The sequence below is a fragment of the Mastigoproctus giganteus genome, chromosome 2 (genome assembly GCF_048544385.1).
Source record: "Mastigoproctus giganteus isolate SK-2022 chromosome 2, ASM4854438v1, whole genome shotgun sequence".
NCBI classification, from domain to species: Eukaryota; Metazoa; Arthropoda; class Arachnida; order Uropygi; family Thelyphonidae; genus Mastigoproctus; species Mastigoproctus giganteus.
The window spans coordinates 200,442,893-200,469,455 of record NC_143576.1 but is presented as its reverse complement, the minus strand read 5'-3'; the positions used below and the strand labels follow the sequence as shown (position 1 = coordinate 200,469,455).

The following is a 26,563-nucleotide window of genomic DNA, read 5'->3' as shown; positions in this document are numbered from 1 at the left end:
TTATCCTGAGAGAGAGAGAGAAGAGTCAGAAGCAGAAAAGGAATCACCAAGAAAGAGAAGAATAATGATATCCAGCTCAGGACCCTGGGTTTGCCAAGCCCATTACTCACCAGATGTGAGCCCCTGGCGTTAATTGTATATAGTCCTAGTCAAGCTCTTTGGTTTATTTTGAATTCAGATAGCAATTTGAAAGTTAATACTTAGTGCCCATAGATTTTACCATTCGTAACTTGCTGCCATTGTTATTATTTGTTTGTTATTTGGATTTTAGGAGCATTAGCAACTAAGGCCATATTGCTCTAGGATATGCGGTGGTCATTCCCTGACCTTTCCGCATCCTCCATATTTGATGGTGACAGGCTCGAACCCCGGTCTAATCAAGAAGCGTGTGTTACGCACTGCTGCTCCTTCCCACCTGGCTACGGAGGCGCCTCCGCCATTGTTATACAATACAGAATAGCGTAATGTATATCTGAACTTGAAAGCATTATGTTTAACATAAACTAGATAGCGAAATACATAGCACTGTATTTTTTTTTTTTTTTTTTTTTTGTAGTTGTTGGCGCATCAGCTTCTGTGGCCATAATACACCTCCCAAGGTTTTTGCAGTACTTTGATCCAAGCCTGAGGCGGGATTCGAACCTGCGACCTTTGGGTTGCCAGGCAGGCACTTTACCCACCCGGCTAGCCCGGTCGGCAGCACTATATTAGAAATTAAATGTATTAGCTTAGTATAGTATTATATCAGTTAATCAGCAAAATTTATTAATCTTATTAAATTTAATTGTTAATTAAATTGTACTTAAGCGGAATCATGACCCATACTAGAGCAGCAAAGCAACGAGCACAAAATAGCAGTAGTACTGTGGCTCGGGGGACAACCGAAGGGGGCAATTCTCCAATGCATCACAGTCAGTCTAAACAAAATATGTGAAATGCAAAATGTTTGCAGACCTTTCTAGAACAGAACATGATCTAGCCAAGGAGGATGTCTTTGTGTGTACTACATGGGAGTTTGAGCTGTAGGGTAGATGCCATTGAGGAAATTAATATGAGCGGCCCATCAAGCTCTCAGCTGCCCAACTCAATGCCAGAGCTCACTCATGTGCATCAGGCAACACAGCGGCAATCTTCAAGGCAAAATGTGCTGGTCCCACAGGAGCTAGTTATTGTTGATGACTCTACTGTCAGGGAGATGGGGAATATATTATGCAAAAAGGATAGATGGAACAGGACCACTGATGCTACTGAGGCAGTATTAGGTGGGTCGGAAAACTAGCTTGGGGGGATTCACAGACTAAAAGATTAACAGTAGCCGCAGGCAGGGACAAAAGTGATTCTTGCACTGTATTTCACTTTCACCCTTTGAGCAGCAGCCTGGAAAACAGGTGCACGGGATTTTAGAGCCTACTGGGAGTCATTGCGGAACAAGTAAATACATGGGCTGTGTTAGGGTAAATAAGAATAGAACAGGTGCATGTATACTTGCATGTACACCAATAGCTAGAAGTATAGTAAATAAATTTGACTAATTTTAAGTGCTGATCAAGGCATCAAAGGCAGATATTGTTAGGATATCAGAGGTATCAGTGTCACAGATATAAGCAGTGCAGAATTGGAATTTGGGGAGTACAGTGTGTACAGAAAGGATAGACAAGATAGAAAGGGTTATGCTATTAGTTAAGAAACACAAAATCTAAAGAAGTGCATCCAGTTGATATGGGTGGACAGTTCAATGTTGAGTCAATGTTTTTGGTGTGACATAAGCACTGGGAAAGGGAAAATGTGAGTAGGAGTGTGTTATAGGCCAAATGACTCTGGTGAGTACAATGAACAATTGTGCAGAGAAATAGAGTAGGCCAGTAAATCAGAATGCCTTGTAATGGGGGATTATAATTTTCCACATATTGACCAGAATTTTGTGGGTGGGTCACTTGCAAGCTAGCAAACGTTTTGTGGATTTATTGGAGGATTGTTTTCTACAGCAACAGGTTCGAGGGGCAACCAGAGGGAGTAATACTCTTGATCTGATTATTGGCAATGATTATTCATGCATTAAGAATTTGCAGATAAAGGAACCACTAGCTGACAGTGATCACGGTGTACTGATGTGGAATTTACTTAAAGATGTAACTACCATCGGGTAGTTACATCTTTAAGTAAATTCCACATCCCCCAAATTCCCTTTAATGGTAGATGTAACTACCATTAAAGGGAAGAGTTTTTGTTTTGGTAAAAGTGACTACAGTGGTCTTATGCAGTTTTTAAATTCTATACAGTAGGATCAACTGATGATGTTAAAAACAGAAAATTCTAAATGGGAAGCCTTCAAGGAATTAATCTTGGAAGTTACTAGGCTTTTCATACCAACTAAGAAATACTGTTCAAGATTTAGACCTAAATGGATGTCAGATGAACTAATGAGGCTCGTGGCAGAGAAGAAAAATTAGTGGGATGCATATAAATTATCAGGTGACACAGAAGTGCATGGTAGATATAAGCTAGTCTGTAATCAAGTCACAAAGGAGGTTAGGCAAGAAGAGGCTTATTATGAGAAATCATTCGCAAAGGATGCAAAGAAAAACAACAAAGACTTCTTTACTTATGGAAACTCTAGAAGGAAGGGGATGAATCAGATTGGCGACATTGATGGTTCAACTGTTGATAATCCTGCTGAGATAGTTGACAAACAATGAGTATTTTACATCTACATTCACACATGAGGAATTCTGTAAGGGGAGGAAAGTAGTTTACTAAACTCTAACAGGGAGCTAAATGATTTTGTAATAATGGAGAGCAAAGTGAAAGAGAAACTGTTGAAGTTAAACATGAAAAAGGCACCTGGGGAAGATGGAATCTATCCAGTTATATTGAAAGAGACAGTGAGGGAAGTTAGCAAACCTTTAGCCCTTAATTATGAGAGCATCCTTAGATCCAGGAGAGGTCCCCATGGACTGGATATATGCAAATGTGTCTTTAACTCACAAAGGGGGTTCAAAGGGTGACACAAATAATTATAGACCAATTGTGTGCCCAATTTGATTGGATATTATGATGTGGTCACAAAGGAACTAGATGCAAAAAATAATTTTGATATATATCAACAGTTTATTGATACTTCAACAGTTTCTCTTCCACTTTGGGAAAGCTTTTGATACTGTTGCACAGGGAAGACTGCTATACAAATTGGAGCAGCATTAAGGGCAAGTTGCTGCAATGGATAAAGGGATGGTTAAGTGGAGATGGCAGAGAGTGGTAATAAATGGACACTGCTCTGAATGAACTAACATTATTAGTGAAGTCCCTTAGGGTTCAGTGCTGGGCCCATTATTGTTTTGTGTATTTTTTCAATGATATCAATGAAGGTATATCCAGCTTAATGTCCAAGTTTGCAGATGATACAAAGGTTGGCAGGGTTGTTAATTACAGTATGCTACTGCAACAGGATCTAGAAAAGTTTGGCAGATGGGCTGAGAAGTGGCAACTGAAGTTTAACATTGACAAATGCAAAGTACTACATAGGGGTACTGGTAACCCAAGAGAAACGTACCAACTGTGTGATACTACACTCAGGGATGTGGAAAATTAAAAAACACCTGGGGTAATTATGCAGTCAGATATGAAGTTCTGGCATCTCTGTAGCCAGGTGGGCAGAAGCAGCAGCATGTAGCACACGCTTCTTGATTAGACCAGGGTTCGAGCCCTTGACCACCAAATACGGAGGATGCAGAAAAGTCAGGGAATGACCACCGCATATCCCCAGAGCAATATAGCCTTAGTTGCTAATGCTCCTAAGAACCAAATAACAACGACATATGAAGTTCTCTGAGCAGTGTAGATAGGCAACTAGAGCAGGTCGTGGAGTTTTGTTAATGATATATATAGGAATTTTGCTAGCAGAGACAAGGAGGTGATTATCCCTTTGTATAAGGCAATAGTGAGGCCACACCTTGAGTACTGTGTACAGGTCTGGAGGCCTCATTTTAGGAAGGATGCAGAGTTGCTAGAACGAGTACAGAGAAGGGCAACAAGATTAGTGAGAGGAACAAAGGGGTGCTCTTACCAAGAGAGGCTTAAGTTCTGCAAGTTGCAGCATCTGGAGACTATCACCTGCGAGGTGATCTGATTGAAGTGTATAAGGCCTTGAATGGTTTGGGCAGGCTCAATGTTGATGGGATACTTCCGCTTGCTTAGATTAAGAACCTGAGGCAGCATAGATTCAAATTGAGGAAAGACAGTTGTAAAATAGATGTGCGGAAGTTTGCCTTTAGCCAGCGGGTAGTTGATTACTGGAACAGACTTCCATTGTTGTTATGGAAGTTAATAGCTTAAATAAATTTAAGGCTGAACAAGACAAACATTTGGAGTGACTGGATGGGTGAAATGGAAAGTTTTTTGTTTTGTTTTTTTTGGCTGATGTTATATAAGCTTGCTTTCTTGCATCATATGCCTCAACTAATGCTAATACTAATAAAAATTGCATGCATTCCCTTGCAATCAATAGTTCTCCTATAATTGATTTTCAATTTTTTGCAGCCTTCTGGAACATCCTGTCTATCTCAATATTATATCATATTGTAATATCATGATTCCTGAAAATCTGTTGTAAAAATTATTTGCTTTATATTGTAAATATGACAGGACCAGGCACACTGAATATGACCTTTCCTTTCTCAGATGCTTTCCAAATTCTGCATTCATTTTGCTTAACACAGAGCAGTGTCATACCAGCAACAAAAAGTTAACAGAAACAGCCACCCATAAAAAGCAGCAAGGTAAAAATGTTGTTGATACAAATGAGATTCTACAAAATATACGTATTAAATATTGTTGATTTGATAATTGGGAGCTATTAAATGCTCAATAATTCCTATATTCTATTATATTATAAACCAACAGGGATTACCTTTATTTTAGATATAGGAAGCTTCTTTTCCAACTCTCCTAGTCCAACTCGCTAATAATTCTTGAGGATGGCGATATCTATTTTGCAAAGCAGGTGGGACATCTTCCCCACTGTCAGAACCCCACTGTCAGAACACTACGGTTCTGACAGTGGGGAAGATGTCCCACCTGCTTTGCAAAATAGATATCGCCATCCTCAAGAATTATTAGCGAGTTGGACTAGGAGAGTTGGAAAAGAAGCTTCCTATATCTAAAATAAAGGTAATCCCTGTTGATTTATAATTAAATATTGTATAGCTTTCTTAATTTATTAATCTGTTGTTATTGAGATCAACTGTATATATATCAAACCATAGCATCAGCAAATATACTCCCTTCTATTCAAATGTATCCGATCTCTATAAAAACAGCCCTCCCCATTTTTGTTAAAAAAGCACAAACCAAGCAGAAAAAATTCTCCCTCACAAACCTTGCAGGGCGGCCAAAAAAAAACCAAAATAAATTTCATTTTTATTAATAACAAGATACACAACAGGTAACCATTAACAGTGTATCTGAATAATACATTTTCTGTTTATACTCCAGGATGACCAAATGGTCAGAGGAGTTCACAAGATAGACAGAATACAAGAAACAGCACTGTATTCAGCAGTCACGGGCTTGAACCCCAGTCACTCAAGGCACGTGTACTTACGCACCCGCGTGCCTGACCACATGGCTATGGCAGCCTGCTGAATTTCTCCAGGGATAAACTGAATGACAGACTTTCATCATGAACTGGTTCCTTTTTCATGCCTTAACAAAATTCCAGGCACTTTCAAATTCAACCTGACTTGAGACTTTTTCTCAACCATATACCAGCCAATACAACAATATCATCTTTTGTACTTATAAAAATAAAAATTGTTCTGCAATATCACTAAATTTTGTCCCTGGCACACATACCCTATTATACCTATCCTTATTGAATAAAATATTCCCCATTTTCCTGAGAAGTTATTCTTGTTGGCAATAAAGATTACCAAGAAAAACTACTTCCTGTGGGACTAACCATGCAACTAGATGCAGAACAGTAGCCTCCAGCAACTTAGTTTGTAGCTGTATTATTATTAGCATTACTTTGAAGCATGAATTTTTCCAGTCTATATTTATCTGAGAGCCTGCTGTGTCAAAGATATGCATGCAACTCACAAGTCACAGTTTTGTAACCCATGATGCAGATCATACATTTGAATAAAACATCAAATTTTCACAGAGGTCATCTGATCAAAGGTGCCCGACCATATAGAAATAGTTTGCATTTAGCAGTTAGACAGTTACACTACCCAAAGAAGAAGGTGAATACAGTAAGACCCGGGTATCCGTGGGGATACGTTCCCCACGGATACCCGGGATTGTTTGGATGGCTGAAACCACAGATATAAGCGAACACCTGCTGACCCCATATATAACGTGATTTTCTTGTACATGCATAAGTATAATAATGTTTAATTGATAAATTAAACACACAGTAAGACATTACCAACATTAAATACGGCAATAATAAAGTACAACAGACTCTCGATTTACCTGGACTGGATTAACCAAGACACTTCAAGACTCCAAATTAAAAAAAACAAACAAACCAGAAATCATAAAATTCAAGTAATAACTAGAAGAGGTATAAAGAGATATTTTGCAAGTCGTAAATAAGCGACAAGAACCGGCGTTGTAAGTCATTGGGAGATTAGTGTACCCAGTGCTTTTTTTTGTAAAAAAATGTGCTGGTACTCATTCGTTGCTATCAAGAAAAACTGAAAATTAAAAGAATATGAAAAGTACTCTGCAAAATTTTTTTCCCTGACATTGTTACTTTAGTAGTAATGTTTTTAGAATAAGAACAACAAATTACGTGCATTAACACAGTTTATTAAGCATAAATTTATTATTCAAGTATATAAAAAAATAAGTAAAATGTGAGTAAAACAAGTAAAAAATAATAACATATAAGTAAAAATGATTTCATATTAAAGTTTTTATAGAATATTCCAAATTTTTATTAAGTTCTCATCCGAAACCCTATGCCAGGGGTCGGCAACCTTTTTTGAGTGAAGGGCCATTTTTGATCTCAGTTTTAAAAAAAGAGAGAATCCAAAGAGCCGCACCTCAACTCAAGCTAGGTGGGGGGGAGAGTTTTTTAAGAAATGGAAAAGTGGGAAGGTGTTTATTAAAAATATATATATATATATATATATATATTTTTTTTTTTTGAAATATTATTTATTAATACTAAAAAAATGTAACAAACATCCAATTAGGTACAATTTAATGTGACTTTTGCTGATGAACTTCTTGAGCAAGTGTCACTCAACACCATGTGAGTATGTCATAATTCAACATGTTGAGCTTTAAACATGCTCGCATTGTTCAGATGACGGTTTTTGATTTATTTTTAATATAATTCATGTTCAAAATTATTTGCTCGCAAAAATACTTCGATCCAAAAACTGAGAGAAGTCCAAACACAAATATTTTCAAATTTATATGTGGGTCCGGAAAGCTACTCCACGCATCGAACACAATTTGATCTGCATTTTAAAGTCATCTATCGCCATCCATTTGCCTCTCCAAATCCTCAATTTCAGTTTTAAGGCATTTTAGTCTTGCACTCCACATGTCCTTGATTTTTAAGTCCTCTAACTCCATTTCAAATTGTGCTTCATGTGAGCTGTAAAGTTAAAGAGCTGCAGTTACATGTTAAAAGAGCTGCATGCGGCTCGCGAGCCGCAGGCTGCCGACCCCTGTCCTATGCTGACTTCTTTTCTTCCACTTTGTGTGTTGGTTGCAGAATGACGTTTCCAAAGCAGCCATGAATTGACATATTTTGCTAGATCGAAGCGGGTTAGTGGTGGGCCTACAGTTTTAAGAAACAGTAGTGAAGAAACTGTTTTTGTCATCAATGAAGCACTGGTTGGGCTGGCGATCAGATTCGTTTGTGAAAGTCCTCGTTCACATTCACTCGGTGAAATTGGTATCGTACTCAGAGCATTCATCAAATGCTTCAAGTCTTCCGAAACCTTCTTATAAATTAGGTATCCTCAAAATCCCCGAATTGTATTTAACTGTAAGCTAATTAACAATTTTCTAACTTCATTTTCACCAAATGCTAACAATTCATGTTTAGAAGAATTAATACCTTCGTTGTCCTCGTTTTCCTTCTCTCGTCATCGGTATTGTCACTAGTTCATAAATTTGAATTTTTTTCTTTTCTTTTTTTTTGAAACTGTCCAAAATGTCAGTGTCATTCGGATATTCAGGTACTGTGACCATGTAAACAGAGATAGGGAAAATTTACAGAAAAATGTGGAAAATGCAGTTCCATGAAACAACAGATGATTATTTGTCGGGGTAAAAGAAAATAACTTTTCTAATTCTCGAAAGGTGTCCAACCTACGGCCCGTGAGGAAAGTGAACTAAAACAGCATTTTAAATTTTGTTAATTATCAAAAAAAAAAAAAAAAATCCCATTAAATGTTTTGTTCAGTAAATGTAATTGTATATTGTACTTAATAAAATTTTTGAATATTTTCAATTTTACTTTTACATGCAACAAGATATGGAAAATGTAGCACACTAAAGAAATATAACTTTGAAATTTTTTTTGAATATGGCCCCTGTACAGGAAAAGGTTGGACACCACTGCAGTAGGTGGGCCAGAGTCCAGTGGGAATACACCTTGACCTGCTCACTCTTGACTAGCGCGACTCCTCCGTATGTGGGACTGGTGGTGGTGGTCGGGTAGGTTTTACCAAGTTGTAGAATGCTTTAGCTCTCTTAATTCGCGCAGCAGGATTAATTGCCTAAATTTTCTGAAGGCCAGAAATGTGAACAGTGCATACCGAGTTAATTCTCTCCTAATCCGTTCGCTACATGAAAATTTTCTTTCCTCAACGGAAACTATTTTAAATGTAACTTCCAAGGGGAATTCAAAATAATTTGCTATAAAAGGACTTCGTTAAACAGAGGTCCGACTGAGTAATTTAGAATTATAAAAATGGTTATACAGTTTCATATAGAAAATATCTTAAAAATAGACAGTAAAAAATGCAAATTTAGTTAAATAATTTTAAGCTCATTTGAACAGTAGGTAAACATGTGAAAAAAATTTCGAAGTGCACTGCATCCAATATTCACACATCACTGTTAATAAAGGTGCCTTGCGTACCGTCCCAAAAAAGCACTGAGTGTACCTATTATCTTGCAACCCCACTGTCTTCACACTTATCGCTCAAAATAAAAAAAAAGAGACCATGTTTAGTTTGATTTAGTGCACTGCGTCGATTGTTGTGTTCCATCACACTGCGAAAGGACAAATTTTGTTTCCTTATTTATGTCAAGGATGTCGGATTTTTTTTTTTTTTTTTTTTATAAATAGTGAAAATGATGGGCAAACGCAAGAGTTTTGCTTTCAATTAAACAAAAACTTGAAATTATTAAAAATTTTGAAAACAGTGCATCCGTTAAATCTCTAAAGAACCCTTATAATGTTGGTGACCAAACCATATGCAACATTGTAAAAAATAAAGGGAAGCTATTCGATTTAAAATCAACATCATAAAAAATAAAGGGAAGCATCGTATTAGACACATGAGTAGTACGTGTTAAGTTTTTTGGTTTTTTTCCATGGTTACAGCAGGTGACTGAATCAGCGGATACGGGGGCACATCTGTATTCTGAAACGTGTGGTGGCTGTTATTTTCAGTGTTATTTTTTGCTATGAATGCCTGTCAGTAATTAAATCAAAACCAATGATAAATTACTGTTAATGCTACCATACGGCCACAAGTCATTATTTTTTTTGGCATTCAATTCCTATTCACAAAAATAAACTATTTAATTAAAAATGGTCACAGAAATAAATTATCCTTTACACTTACCTTCTGAATACTTTGTAAACATCCATGTATTAGCAACTGACATTGTCTAATATTTAGCTCAGCTGATCGTAATTCACACTGTTCAATGAATTTCTTTAAATTCATATCATACTTCTTAATAATTTCTTTTATAACACCACGAGTTTTTTGGCCATTTCGTAGCTTAATAGATTTTACTATTTCCTTATCACTTTTCTGAAGGTATTCTTTTATGCAAGCTTTAGTCTTTCCACATGCTTCTGGAGAACCAAAAATCTGTAAAAAATTTCGATTATAATTGGGCTGAATATAGACACCTATATCTTTCTGCAACTTAGAAAGCCATAAGTTACCTCCATGTGAAAACAGTTTCTGCAACATAGGCATATCGTTTTTGTTCACTATAACACCTTCTAGTAAATCCCGGATGAGGTTTTTTAGCATATTCATAATGCCCGGATTGTTTGACAGCAGTTTTATTCTTGCTGTATGATTATCAGTAGTACTAGCTTCAAACTGAAAGCTAGTGCTAATACCTTTTAATTCTAATTTTTTTATCTTTTCGGGACATTGTTTTATTGTGGAATTTATCTGGTCATGCAAGGCTTCAAATGCACCAACAGGACAGTATAATGTTGAACGGCATACAGGAAATGAAGAAATTTTGGAATTTCTTTTTCTCTTAATTTTTTTATTTATATTTTCACTAATTATCTGAAAAGCATCAAAATGTTTAAAGTTGAGATAAGCCTTCATAATGGTAGCAGTACTTTTAGGTTGAGGAACAATAATATCTACTTGACTTAAATCCACAAAATGAGAACAGATCCTTTCCAAGCACAGCTTTATCTCTTTTATATTTTGTTCATTTGTTTCAAATGGTGGTTCAAAATTTACTACACTTTTTTCAATTTTCACATTATGTGGAATATACTTTTTAACTGCAGTCAACAGATCTTCATTTCTTGTTTCTGGACTTAACTGTGAAATAAAAAGTTGATTAGCTTTCTTTTTACTGATCTGAACTAAAGCCTTTGTACCATTCACATTAATTGAACTCATGACAAGTTTCAAAGTTAGTGTAAGAAAATCCTGTGGAGAAAAGTCTACATAACCAGAACCTTTACACTTTCGACGGCACCATATAAGATTAATACTATACATATCTAAGGCTTTTCTCACGTTCTTTGTTTCTTGGGTTGTGGGAACATTTTTGTTGGCAAGCATATTGAAATCTTTTAGTTTTCCTCCTTTCACCCACTTTACTTGCACTGGGGCAGTTATACCATCCTTGTTCAGTATTAAAGTTAAGTCTTCTTCTTCAGCTTCAAGTTCTCTCAATGGCTTCTGAAGCTTTTCAAGCAAGATAGCTTCAGCTGTTTTTAAACAATGTAATGGAGCAAATATATTCACAATACCTTTTTCAATTATGGGATCTAAAATAATACATTCACTTTCTGTAACAGTTTTAATAGACTGCTCAATCTGGTGTAGTTTCATCCCTCGCTTGCCCAACAAATTTTTCTTTATCATTAATGGACCAACAGAATCTACTACTTTACAACTAAGTTTCATGTTCCTCAATTCGTGAATACCAACAGATAAAGCTCCAGATTTATGGGCAGCATGTATCACTGCTTCTGTAACAGCTGTAACATAAATCATGAATGTATGTGATGTACTTTCCAAATGATCAAAAATTACATATTGTGGAGGTTCTTCTTCAGTGTGAAACACAGAAGATGGATGCAGCAAATAATTACCTTCAGTAAATACAGGTTTATAACCACCTCGAAAATGCCCACTGTAAACACATAAATTACTCTTGAAACATTCAAACAGTAATGTGTGAAGAACATCATGGTCTACTTTTTTCAGATAGTTTTCTTTTAATGTGGGATGGTGGAAAATTTTTTGCTGTAATGCAGTTTCTGTATGTGACTGCAGTTCCTTTACTTTATCATGTAAGAGCTTCATAAATTGAAAATTAACACCATTTTCAACACACCATTTCTCTTTACAACTTTCTTTAAGGAAGTACCTATACACATCTAAAACTGTAAATGTATCTCCTTTCAAATTAGAAAGATACAATTTGGCTTTTTCACCCAACTGCATTCCTTCATTTTTATCATACAAAAATACAGATCCATCTACCACAGAAAGGGAAATCAAAGTGATTACTTCAACAGGCATACCATGCTCAATTCCTAATACAAGGAATTTTGCATACAAAGGTGGCAAAAAGGAAAGTCGGACAACTTTTTCTCCTAAATCAGTTAAGGAATACTGATTTAAAATACCAAGCATAGTTAGTTCACATAAGGCAACATTTAAACTGTGTTTATAACTGAATTCAATTAATTTAGTGATGTGATTGTTACACTGTACTGCTATGACATTAAGCACAACTCTTTTAGGATCTATACAAAGAGATTCTGGTACTTTTATGTCTTGAAACTCATCAAAATTCTTTTTACTGTACAAGCGAAAACATTTTCCAGGTGAAATACATCCAGCACATGCCTTTCGTCTGTCAGCACGGTCTTTACTTATAAAACACACAGATAAAACAGATCTTTTTGTTAATGATGAATATAAATTTTCTATTGTTCTTCCTGAATCTATGACATATTTAACAAAAGGAAAACATAATGAATACTCAGCATAGTTAGTTGCAAAAATGACCCTAAACCTTTCAGAATCCTTTTCTACAAGTAACTCTGTGACATTCTCTACAGCTTTGGCATCAAGCTTGAAGCATATTACTTTATTATTTTGGTTGTTCTTTTTAAGTTTGATGTTGAAATCACTGCAAACTCTGTCAATAATCTTTGGAGATGGCAAAAATACAATAATATCTCCTGGAGTATTGTTCATGCAAATATGGAATAATGACTGTGCGACGTCCTCCAAATAATAAGCCTCAGCTCTGGTATCTACTGGTTTCCACGTAATATCAACTGGATATGATATATCTGGAAGTGAGATAACAAAAATATTTGCTACTGAGGAAAAATATTCCTTAAAAAGGGAGGAATCAAGCATGTCAGCCATGATAATTATTTTTAGGTCTTTCCTTTGTTGAAAAATCTCTTTTACAACTGAAAGCAAAATATCTGTGTCTACAGTTCGGTCATGAACTTCATCAACAACAATACATGAATATTTCTTCAAACATGGATCCTTTAAACTTGCCAGAACAACACTATGTGCTGTAGTAAAAAGAATCTTTGTTTCCTTACTTTCTTTATAATCTTTTCCGATACATGTACCAACAATCCTGCCTACTTTTTGTTCCAATTGACTACTTAACTGAGCAGCAAGACATGTCACAGAAATTTTTGAATTTTGACAGCTAACAATCATTCCCTGGTCACCATACTTTTGCCAGAGATATAATGGAATTTGAGTACTTTTGTTATATGATGGACCTGACAAGATAACTGTAACATGATTATTAGCCACAGCTTCCAATATTTCAGCTTTATAAGCATAAATTGGAAAATTCTCATTGCACATCTTGCATTCATTATCAACTTGCTTTAAAATATCATCTTTTTTATGCAAATGACCTTGTATTGAAAAAACAGAAGAACTTTGAAAAACTTCCATTTGTTTTTTGAGTAGTTCATTATGCACCTCCAATATTTCTTCATGTTTCCGACTATCAGCTTCTTTTATTTGTTCAACTAGAAGTTTTCTTTTTTCATTGTACACTTTTATATGTCTTTTCATGCTAAGCATTTTATACTTAACCACATTTTCGCATTTCTCTTGAAATACACTTTGTATCTCCTTATCATTAACTGGTTTCTTATTTTGACATATTTCTCTTCTTGCTCCTAAATCAAAAACAGATAATTCTGCATCTCCTTTTGCTCTATTTTTTTTAATTTTGCATGCTGAATTTTCACTATTAGTCATTAGAGGAAGGAAATTACTTCTGAGAGAATGGCCAGAGATAGAGCTTCCTTTTAATGTATTATGTGGAAGTGAAGTATGAGAAACCGTTGACTGTACTCCATTATATGCAGTATTTGGAACACCATTCTTATGAAAACAATCTTCACTTTTTGCAGGTCTTGAATTCCAGCTGGGTGCATGCTTGCGTCGAGCACCAGTGTGCCTTGACTCCATTCTATTTACACTGTCCATATATATTCCTAAATAGGGAAAACAAATTACAAATAAATATAAGAAAGCTTTAAAAACTCCAATAAAACATGAAATTTCAGTAGTTTACACAAAGCTAAAATATATAAACAAAAAATTAATGTCATAAATAATGCAAAGAAATCCATTTGTCATATTTAAAAATAGAAACACTCCCATCAAGATAATCTATGAGGAACTTAGCAACCTTACAAGCAATGTGCTGAATTCATTCTAGTATGAGGGACATTGGTGCTGGCATAATATTCTCTCTGGAATATGCGGTGAATTTTTGAAATAAGGGACCCTATATACAGAAACTATCTTCTGTTAGTTTTAAAAACTTGGTGCATACAGGGTGAGTAGCAATTTTTAAAATTCATTTAGGGGGCTTCACTTTGAAATTAAATTGGAATACTGATATACTTGTCTGTCTCTGTGGAAACTTTTGTGCTATGCCTTATTGGAATGATTAAATGTAATCAACCTGTGGTGTCATTAAGGATAATGTTAAAATGCAAGCACATTCAACATTTATAGAGATGATTAAAAAGCCACAACCCTTTTCTAAATAATGAGCTAATTTACTAACTTGTTTCAATGCATAACTGTATAATTTGCATAAAACTTATATACCATATTTTAAACTTATTCTAATTTGTTAGTTAATAGCATAAATACTGAAATTAACCCGGCAGCCATCAGGCTTTAATATAACTGATATTCCTACTTTTACTAATTACTAATATTAAAAATAGCAAGAGTTTCTTTTTTATCTTTTTTAAACAGAATGTTAAAGAAGCCTAATAAGGAACTCTAGTAAGCGAGCACCACCTCCTAACAAATACAGTAGACTCTCGATTAACCGGTACCTATGGGACCGGACCTCAGGCCAGTTAAACGAATTTATTTTATTATTTTTTTTTATTTTATTAATAGCAAGATACACAACAGGTAACCATTAACAGTGTATCTGAGATCAGATCAATAAACATAATAACAATAATATGAATCGGTTAATCTGAAAACACATGCAAAATACCATTTATAGGTTGTAAATAAATTAAATAAAAAAAAATGTACACTGTATACAGTATGTTCTATATAAATGTTTATTAAATATTTACTTAGATAAAAAATCGGTAATATTCATTTGTCTTTTTGATTTAAATTCGTTTTTTTTAAGCAAAATCACGTTACTTTTTCATAAGAATTATATCAATGGCAGATGAATTATCTTGCTGTTCAATATATCTTATCGCAGTTTCAAGCACTTTCTTTCCTTCCAAATGACTTATTCTTTTGTTGTTTTTAACTCTGCTCATAGCTTCTGGGTTCTCTGGTTCTTCATCTTCCACCACTTCTCCTTCACTAACTGCTTCGATAATTTCATCATCTGTTAACATTTCATTCTCTAGAATGTCATCGCCTACAAGCCATTTATTGATGACTCTTTCTTCCAGGTCTTTAAACTCTGATAATTGTTTCAAATCATTAAGCAGAGCAATGTTGTCGTGGTCTGTCAGATCCTCAGTGCACGGCTTTGTCCAGATCGCAGTTTGCAGTTAATTTTTCGACATCAGGCCATAATTTTCTCTATGACCTCACAAACGTTGATGATGGCATTTTTTCAAAAGCAGATGCCAACATGTAAATTGCATCCTCAATGTTAATTTTCTTAAGGGCCTTAGTAAGTTCCGTTTCTTCATTAGCGGTCTTCTCAAGAATTTCTGAAAAGTTTTCTTCTGTGATGCCTTTTCAGACTAACTATTACACCTTGATCCATAGGTTGCACCAAATATGTAACACCAGGTGGTAAAAACACCACCTTGATGTCATCGGAAGATAGTTCGATGGGATATGCGTTGGAGCATTGTCAAGGATAAGTACAGCCTTGAGCAGTAATTTCAAACACGTCAAATGTGCCTTAACTTTTAGAATGAATTCAGTTGAAAACCATTCTTCAAATAGAAAAGAATCCATCCAAGCTGACCTCTGGGCTTTGTAGTAAACTGGTAGAGCATTGAAATTTACATTTTTAAATGCTTTGGTTTGGCTGACTTCCCTACAGCAAAAAGGGGCAGTTTGTGACTACTAGCAGCATTTGTACAAAGGGCCACAGTGATTCTCTGTTTATTTATTTTGCAACCAGCAGCGAATGTTTCTTGTGGTGCTGCTGCTGCTAGCATTTTCGTTGGAAGAAGCTTAAAATTTATGCCTGTTTCATCCAAATTGTAGACTTGTTCAAGAGTAAGATTTTCCTTCTGTATAACGTCTTGAAAATTCACTTGCAGCATTTTGGTCTGCTGACAGTTTCTCACTGCAAACACCTAGATAATGAATTCCATGGTGCTTTTTCCATCATGAAAGCCATCCCTCACTGGCTAAGAATTCTTCTCCGCTGTTGACTTTCTTGTGCAAGTGTACTGCCTTTTCCTTCAAAACCGGTTCACTAAGAGTTGTTCCTCTGTGTCGTTCTTACACGAACCATATCCATAATGCATCTTCAACGACTTCATTTTTTGGCTTCTTAATAGTGTACCTGCCTGAGAGCACTTTTTTGATTCTATTTACGTACTGAAGTCTTGAAGGGATTTCCAGTTTCTATGCCAATCATTCACCGTACTTTTTCTGACACCCAGTTCGTCACTTATCCATTTTACAGGTTCTCCATTATCAATACATTCCAACACCTTTAGTTTTGTTTCAATGGTTAACATATTCCATTTACGCTTGTTCGAGCCTATCATTTCAAGTTAACATAATTTAAAAAACAAAAATTAACGACGAAAATATGTACACATGGAGTGACTGCGATCCAAACGGCACAGATAGCAATGCCTAACTGAAGTGAAAAAATTATAGGATCGCTACAGTGCACTGTAATCATTCCCAGAATCTTTTAATTTTGTTTCCCTGCTGGGCTCATGACATCGGAAATCTGATTCGCAGAAAAATCTTGATAAAAATATGGCCAGTTAAAGTGAGACCAGATAACAGGGAGTCTACTGTATTATAAACTTGTCTTCAAAACAATTTAAAGATTCTAAACTGGAGATACTATGATTTGGTTTAAGCTATGCAACACAAGAAAAGTTTATCTTTGAAATAAGATTCATGATGAACATTCCATCAATAATATTCTATTTATTATAGAGTATTCACCATTGATGCTTGATACAAATATTCTAATGATGATAAACATCAGATGATTATTTATAGGAGCACTTTTTTTTTCCTTTCAGGAACTTAAAACCTGTTTATAGCAGTGATAGGCAGAATTGAATAATTTTCATAACTGAATGATTAATAATTAATTATGAAATCTACAACAACATCTACAATAATTGTAACCATAATTGCATATAATAAATTATATGCAAATTAGTCAATCATTAAATCATTAAACCGGCGGAATTACTTAACAAGTACAGGTCACTGTTGAAAAAAAGCCGTGAATTAGGGTTGAATTTGAAAGTGTCTGCAATTCTGCCCAGACACGATAGGAGGAAGTATATGATGAGAGCCCTATCGATCAATTCGGCCCTGGAAAGATTGTGCAAGGCTCAAGGGGTAGAATTTTTTTCAGCCTGGTCTGTACTTGTTAACAGGAGAGACTGTTTCTACAGGGATGGGATACACTTAAATAGAAAGGGTGTAAGAATGTTTGCTGATGCTATCGAGGCAGTGTTAGGTGGGTCGGAAAACTGCTAGATTGTACGAGGACTAATAGATTAACAGTAGACACTGGCAGAGGTGAAAGTGATCCTTGCACTGCTTCTATTGGAATGAGCCGCAGCCTGGAAAATAAGATGCAGGATATTTCACTGCTGGGAATCATTGAGGTACAAATAAACACATAGGTTGTGTTAGGGTAGCTAAGAAAAAGAACAGGTGCATGTATACTTGCGTGTACACCAATGCTAGGAGTTTAGTAAATAAATTTGATGAATTTGAGGTATTGCTCAAAACATCAAAGGCAGATATTGTGGGGATTTCAGAGACGTAGTATCACACAGATATAAGGAATGCAGAACTGGAATTTGTACAATGTCTACAGAAAGGATAGACAGGATAGGAAGGGAGGAGGGGTTATGCTATTAGTTAAGAAATACATAAAATCCAAGGACGTGAAGCCAGTCGACATTGCTGGACAGTGCAGTGTCGAGTCAGTTTGGTGTGACATAAGCATTGGGAGATCAAAATTGAGAGTAGGAGTGTGCTATAGGCCTAATGACTCTGATGAGTATAATAAGAAACTGTACGGGGAAATAGATTGGGCCAGTAAATCAGAGAGTCTTATAATTTTAATTTCCCAGATATTGACTGGAATTTGGGGGCTGGTCACTCACACACTAGCAAGGCTTTTTTGGATTTATTGGATGATTGTTTTCTACATCAGCATGTTCGGGAGGCAACTAGAGGGAGTAATCCTCTTGATTTGATTATCAGTAGTGATTCTTCATGCATTAAGAATCTGCAGGTAAATGAACCACTAGGTGGTAGTGATCACAGTGTGCTAAAGTGGGATTTACTCAAAGAGGTAACTACCATTAGGGGTAAAGGGAACGGTTATTGCTTTCGTAAAGGCGACTACGATGGACTGAGACAGTATTTAAATTCTATACAGTGGGACCAACTGATGATGTTACCAACAGCAAATTCAAAATGGGAAGCATTCAAAGAACTTATCTTGGAAGCTACTAGGCTTTACATACCAACTAAGAAATATTGTTCAAGGTTTAGGCCTAAGTAGATGTCAGATGAACTAATGAGACATATGGCAGAGAAGAAAAATGCATGGGATACATACAAATTAACACGTGACACAGAAGCCTATGATAGATACAAGTTGATCTGTAAGCAAGTTACAAAGGAGGTTAGGAAAATTAATGGAGGCACTGGTTAAAGAAGCACTGCAGGATCATCTAGACAAGACTTCAGTTATAGCTCAGACACAGCATGGTTTTGTTAAGGGGAAGTCTTGCCTGACCAATTTGATTGGATACTATGATGCAGTCACAAAAGAACTGGATGCAGGGAATAACTTTGATATTATATACTTGGATTTTAGAAAGGCTTTTGATACTGTTGCACATGGAAGACTGCTGTACAAATTGGAGCAGTGGCATTGGAGGCAAGTTGCTGCTATGGATAAAGGGGTGGTTGAGGGGGAGAAGACAGAGCGTGGTAATCAATGGACACTGCTCATCGTGGACTAGTGTTATTAGTGGAGTCCCTCAGGGTTCAGTATTGGGTCCATTATTGTTTTCTGTATTTATAAATGATATTGATGATGGTATATCAAGCTTAATGTCCAAGTTTGCAGACGATACGAAGGTTGGCAGGGTTGTCAAGGACACTACTGACACTATGCTACTGCAACAGGATCTGGAAAGGTTGAGCAGATGGGCTGAGAGGTGGCAAATGAAGTTTAACATTGACAAATGTAAAGTACTACATATGGGAAACAGCAACCCCAGAGCAACGTATCAACTCTGTGGTACTACACTGACAGTGGTAGAGAATGAGAGAGACCTGGGGGTGGTTGTGAAGGCAGATATGAAGTTCTCTGAGCAGTGCAGACGGGCTGCAAGAGTAGCTCATGGTGTATTGTCGATGATATATAGGAATTTTTCTATCAGGGATAAGGAGGTCATTATTGCCTTGTATAAGGCAATGGTCAGGCCACACCTAGAGTACTGTATACAGGTCTGGAGGCCTCATTTCAAGAAGGATGTAGAGATGCTGGAACGAGTACAGAGAAGGGCATCAAGATTAGTGAATGGAACAAAGAGAGGTGCTCTTACGAACAAAGGCTTAAGTTTTGCAAATTACAGTGTCTGGAGACTAGGCACCAGCGAGGTGATATGATAGAAGTGTATAAAGCCTTGAATGGTTTGAGCATGCTGAATGCTGATGGGATTCTTCCTCTTGCTCAGAATAATCACCTGAGAGGGCATAAATTCAAATTGAGGAAAGACATATGTAGGATAGACGTGAGGAAATTTGCCTTTAGCCAGCGGGTGGTTGGTTGGTGGAACAGACTTCCAGCCCTTGTCGTGGAAGTTGATAGCCTAAATAAGTTTAAGGCGCAGCTGGACAGGTATTTTGAACGAACAGAGGGGTGAAGTGGAAGTGGTTGTTTTTATTTATTTATTTATTTATTTATTATTTTATTTTATTTTTTTTTTTTTTTGGCTGATGCTGCATAAGCTTGCTTTCTTGCATCAAATGCCTCTACTAAGGCCAATGCTAAAATGCTAAAAAACATCTACAATAATGATCATGGAATTTTCATAATCGATTATATGCAAATTAGTTGATTACAAAATTAACAACAACGATGACTAAATGAAATATATATGATGGACAAACTGAACTATTTGCCAAGTGGAAACACATTTTATCATTAGCATTGAAAACAACGAATTAAATCACTCCGCTGCCTTTCCCCCCTTCTTCTGAATTTCATAACCACCTAATTTACATATAATTAATTATGAAAATGCCATAATTGATTATTTCAAGTATTGGTCATAATTGATTAATTTGACCATGACTCTCCATTATGCCCATCACTAGTTTATAGTGTCACCAAATAGATCACTAAGAATGCAAATTATGATATTAAAAAGAAATTTCAAGCATAAGAATGAATTTTAAATTGGATAGCAATATTCATACACACCACTGACAGTGTTACAAACTGATGCCACAACTAAAATGTTAATGAAATGAAAGCATATCAAGATCATTTTCTAAGTTTTTAGACAACAGTTGGCAGAGTAGTTAGTAATAAAAATCAAGGTATAGTACAACAAGATCTAGAAAAATTAGGCAAACTGGCTGGAAAGTGGAATTTAACACTGATAAATGCAAGGTACTGCATATAGGCAGCAGTAATCTCAAAATAACCCAATTAGGTGGTATCACACTCAAGCTGGTGGAGAACAAAAAGAAAAAAAAAAAAAAAAACCCATCAGTAATTATACAGCCTGACATGAAGGTTCTCTAAGCACTGCAGACAGGCTGCTAGGACAGCTCATTGAATTAGCATTAGCATATGATGCAATCAAGCTTATACAGCATCAGCCAAAAAAAAAAAAAATAAATAAATAAAAACTAATTATTAAAATAACTTCCCATTTTACAGATCCATTCATTCCAAACCTTTGTCTAGTTCTTCCTTGGATTTATTTAAGTTATCAACTTCCACAACGAAAGACAGAAGTTTGTTCCAGCAATCAACTACCCGCTGGCTAAAGGCAAACTTCCGCACATCTATCCTACAACTGTCTTTCCTCAATTTGAATTTATGCCCTCTCAGGTGATTATTCTGAGCAAAAGAAAGAATCCCATCAGCATTGAGCATGCTCAAACCATTCAAGGCTTTATACACCTCAATTAGATCACCTCTCAATAATAAAATAGAATGCAGAGCACTTTATTTTGGTGGGCTTTGCATAGAAAAGTATGCATAGAGATAATGACATCCATGAAAAAGTAACAATGTAATGATCTAATATGTCATCCGTATGTGATTTAGCCTGGCATACATGGGTTGAAGGAAAGGGGGAAGCGAACCGATATCATAACTAAACTCACTTCCTTGTATAAATTTTTTTGATAATTATCAGTATTTCAAAATATTATTATTAAAATAAATGACCATGAATTTGTGGTTGAAAAAATGAACTTTAAAACAAGAAGCAAGTACTTCTAGTATTGCAACTGTGGTCGATGAAAACGAACACAATATGGTCACACTTCAAAGTGAGGCTGAACAATTGCAGCCTTTTGTTCCCCAAAAATTCGAAGTGAAAAAATAGGAACCAACTAATAAAAGACTAAAATGAAAGTACGTTGGCAGTTATTTGAATTTCAGCTTTACATGTGTTGGAATTTAAGGTGCTCCTGATGCACAGTGTGTCGTATGTAATAAAAATAGTAAACAGTTCTTTGGCTCCCGCTAACTTGTGTTTCATAAGCGTTCCATAAATATATAACTGTTCCATAACTAAAAAGGTTTGGGAAACACTGGGATAAAGGAATGGTTAAGTTCAGTGGTGTATTCGGGCCGGAACAACGTTCCGGTACTTTTTTCTAAATTTCATAATAGAAAATCATTAAATTTTTTACACCTAATATTGTGAAACAATGGCATAATCAAAGGGGAAGGAGAAATAATATCTATTTTACCCACTTATACTAAAAATATATATTAATAGTAATCTTTAAAATTAACAGATTTCTTTAAAAATTTATTTAAAAACAAAAATATAAATTTCGCAATGAAATTTGAACGTTTCTTACTAAAGTACAATGTGTTAGATAAAGATATCCAATGGATGAGATATACTGTGATGCATGCGAACGCTAGAATGGTGGTTCTATGAACCGTGAGTCTGAAGTCAGATTCAATTACTGTACAGTTGATGTGGCATGATCATATAAATAAATAAATAAATTTTCTGTTTATACTCCGGCACGACAACCAAGTCAGTAGAGTTTACAATAAATCGTCAATACAAATATTTATCGTATTTAGTAGTCACGGGCTTGAACCCCGGTCCACTCAAGGAACGCGTGCTATCCACGCTCACTCCTGACCACTGGGCTACGTCAGGCCTAGTCTTCTGGAGAATGATATACAGGATTTTTTTTTTTTTTTTTTTTATGTCATTCATATACAGTATGACCCCCCGTATCCACGGGGGATACGTTCCATGACCTACCGTGGATGACTGAAACCATAGATATAAGTGAACACCTGCTAACCCCATATATAACGTGATTTTCTTGTACATACGAGGGTGGTTCAATAACTCATACATATAATAAAGTTAAATTGATAAATTAAACACATGTTAAGACATTACCAACATTAAATACAGTAATAATAAAGTACAGCAGACTCTCGATTTACCGGGACACTTCAAGACTCCAAATTAAAAAAAAAAAAAAAAAAATCAAACAGAAATCATAAAATTCAAGTAATAACTAGAATAGATATAAACAGATATTTTGCAAGTCATAAATACGTGACAAGAACCGGCATTATAGGTTGCCATTGTGAGATCAGTCTACCTATTATCTCGCAACCCCCGCTGGCTGCACACCTACTGCTCAAAACAACAAAAAAAGAGAGACGAAATGTTGTTTTATTTAGTGCATCACATCGATTGTTGTGTTCTGTTGCACTGCAAAAGGACAAATTTTCTCTTGTTATTTATGTCAGGAATGTTGGATTTTTTTTTTTTTTTTACAGTAACTATTATTCATTTATTTTTTTTTTGCTTAGAAATCGCAAAAATTATGGGCAAATGCAGGAATTGTGCTTTCGAATTAAACGAAAACTTGAAATTATTCAAAAGTTTGAAAACAGCACATCCATTAAATCTCTAATGAACCATTATAATGTTGGTGACCAAACCATACGCGACAGTATGAAAAATAAAGGGAAGCTATTCAATTTAAAATTGACATTGTAAAAAATAAAGGGAAGCTATTCGATTTAAAATCGACATTGTAAAAAATAAAGGGAAGCATTGTATTTGGACATGCGAGTAGCACGTGTTAAGTTTTTTCGATTTTTTTTTTCTGTGGTTAACCTCCGGTAACTTAATCAGCGGATACAGAATCAGCAGATACGGGGGCACAATTGTATGTATTATATATATAATATGTATATGTGAGTTTATGGCTGATCTCTACTATTTAAATTAATTAATTTATTTATTACAGTTTCTTCGAAGGTAAAAATTAATTTTTATGGGATTAAACATATAAATTTAAATTTACGTAATTTCAGTATTTAAAAATTAAAAGAAGAAATTTTCATTAAAAACGAAATGAGCAAAAAACCACAAGTAAACAACATTAAATAGATTTCTTGATAAAAAACGGAAAACTGTGCAAGAAAATGTACAAACGTGGAAATGATAACGACATGACCTCTTCTTTCCCATCAACATCTAAAGATGAGAAAAACAGTGACACAGAATTAAAATTTAATTGGCCCCACATTTTGAATGCTGACATGAGGACTGAGAAGAAAAAAGCATATCCTTGGCTTACACGCGACGCCGGAAAATTAGGATGTTTGACTTGTGCTGCTGTAAAAAAATTGGGGCTGTCTAAAATGCAGGGAGTTAGCATTTCAAAGGAATGGAGTTTGGCAGTGGTATCATCTTATGGCAAAGACAGAAGTGCACAACTGACATCTTTGTGTAAGAAAATTTATGAACATTCAAAAAATACTTCACACATATACAGGCTGAAAAAATCTTGCAAGCTGCAAATGAACAACATTTAGAAGCGGTAATTGATCAAATGAATGACTCCGAAATTTCTAGAACCTGTAAGGTTTTAAGAACTGCATATTATACTGCGAAACATAATTGACCATATTCTGACCATTTTGAGTTGTTACAACTTCAAGAATTGAATGGCATTGTTTGCATTCATGATTAAGTGCTACTAATACACTGGTGTGCAAAACTTAAGGACTAACACCTATTTCTAAAGGTTACAACCACAAAATCTTTACTTAAGATACTCTTTACTGATGAGAGTAGATTCAGTCTCAGCAGCGATTCTGGATGTCAGCTAATCTGGCGAGAGGTTGGCACACAGTATCACCACGCAAACATCACTGAAAAAGATCGATATGGCTGTCGAGGTGTCCTCATCTGGGGAGGCATTATCTTGGATGGACGTACACAACTCCAGATACTGGAAGGCGGTATTGTAACCGGTGCACGCTACTGTACTCAGGTAATCATTCCCCATGTGCGGCTTTTTTTCTGAAGTGCCATTGGCCTCGAATTTGTGTTTATGGATGACGTGTATATGTATAGGGCGGCACCTAGAACGTCTGTTCAACTCTGCCTCGTGTCTCTGTGAAGAACAGTATCACTACAAATGGGCCAGATATGTGTGTGACGTAGGTTTGTGTGTATTATGTGTGTGTTCTGTTGTTGTGTCTGGCCACTTGGATACCCACAAGTATCAGTCACCTGGACAGATGATTCTGAGTACCCGTCCACACCACAGGAAGGTGGCCCAGTTCCAGTAGAACATGTAATGTCTCAAAAGAGACTCTGACCCACCTAGTGATGCCAAAAGGTGGACCAGGATCCTTTGGGGTCCATTCCAGAGGAAAAGAAAGGAGCAAGAGAGGGAAGAAAAAAAAAAAAAAAAACCCAACCCGTTGTGCTGGTTGAAAAAAAAAAAATAAATAAATAAAAAAATAATAAAAAAAAATTGGTGAAACAAAAAAAGGAAAAAAAAAAAAGACACACTGGTGATAGTTGGGATTAAAAAATAAATAAATAATAATAATAATAATAATAAAAAAACAGTAAATAATAAAATTAAAAAAAAATAATAATAATAAACAAATAATAAAAAAAGCTGGTGGTGATAAAAAAATAATAATAAAAGGGACTGGTGCTGGTAAAAAAAAAAAAAAAAAAACGGTGCTGGTTGACAAAAATGAAAAAATAAATAGATAATAAATAAAAAAGAAGAGAAAAGTAGTCTTCATAAGTACTCTTGTATCCAGGATAATTCATATATGAAACTGGTGACCTTTAAGATTGGTGCAATGACAATTCTTGTGTACATGAGCTACAGAAGAAAATATATCGAATTGTGATGCAATTGTGCTTAATTCATGAATAGCCCAGCACTGCATAGGAATTTCTGAGTGTTCCCTGAAAGTACATGTTTTGTCATCCAAGATAGCAGAGAAGCAAACTATTGTCCCGCTTACACAGGTGTATTTGGTGGATTGTTTTGGTGTGCTACTCCAGCATTGATTGTCTTCCTGCAAGCAAACACCTCGGAGAAAAAGTTCTGAAGAGCTGAGAGATGGTTCTTATTCTGCAGAAGCAACTTCTCCCGTCCTGGATACAGATCTGGAACGTCAGTTCAGAGCTTCACCCTAAGATCGTCGTAGATTGCACAGTTAAAGAGCAAGTGACTCCAATCTTCTGTATTCCCGCAGCTGCAGAGATCGGTGTGATGCAAGTGAAACAGAAAGAGTTTTTGATTGATAGAGCCATGTCCAGTTACCAGAAAGGAAGTTTCCGTAGTTAAGGAGCAACAGATTTTAACCAATTTAGAGAGTAAGAAGGTCACATCAGGCAGGTGTGACCTTCTTGTGGCCGCTCCAAGCAGGGTAGTGTTCCATCCCGTTGATGGAACACTACTGATCTGCCAGATGCTTATTAGCTCGTTAAAGCATCTGGATTTCTAATTTTTAGGATCTTCATTTAAATTTAGCTGGATATAAAGTAATTCTGAAGGTATTTGTTTTTTGTGTCAAAAGTAGAGGCCACGATAGATGACAAATAGAACCAACAGAAGGGGCTCCCAAAAGAACTTGCACTGCAGCGGTGGAAACTGTTCTACAGACCCTGAGAACAGAGAGGAGTATGCTCCGGTGGATGGAATTCAGTTTTAACCTCATTCTGCAATTGGTGGCCGTATGAAACCAAGCTCCTGCCGTATAGGTGACTATGGGCAGGAAAATAGCATTATAGTAGAGAAAGAGTGACTTCCTGGAGAGACTCCACTCCCCTCTGGAAATTCTAATAATC

The 26,563-nt window shown here is 35.8% G+C and overlaps 1 protein-coding gene across 1 annotated transcript in view; it reads right to left on the bottom strand.

Annotated features, from left to right (window-relative positions):
• The window catches only part of LOC150089907 (uncharacterized), a 166,013-nt gene that overhangs the window by 120,131 nt on the left and 19,319 nt on the right, over positions 1-26,563 (bottom strand). The window contains exons 2-3 of the mRNA XM_090390126.1: positions 10,571-13,966; positions 9,822-10,405 (exon numbers count right to left, since the gene is read on the bottom strand). Coding sequence (XP_090246252.1) covers positions 9,822-10,405; positions 10,571-13,966 — 3,980 coding nt within the window. The remainder of the gene's footprint in view (positions 1-9,821; positions 10,406-10,570; positions 13,967-26,563) is intronic.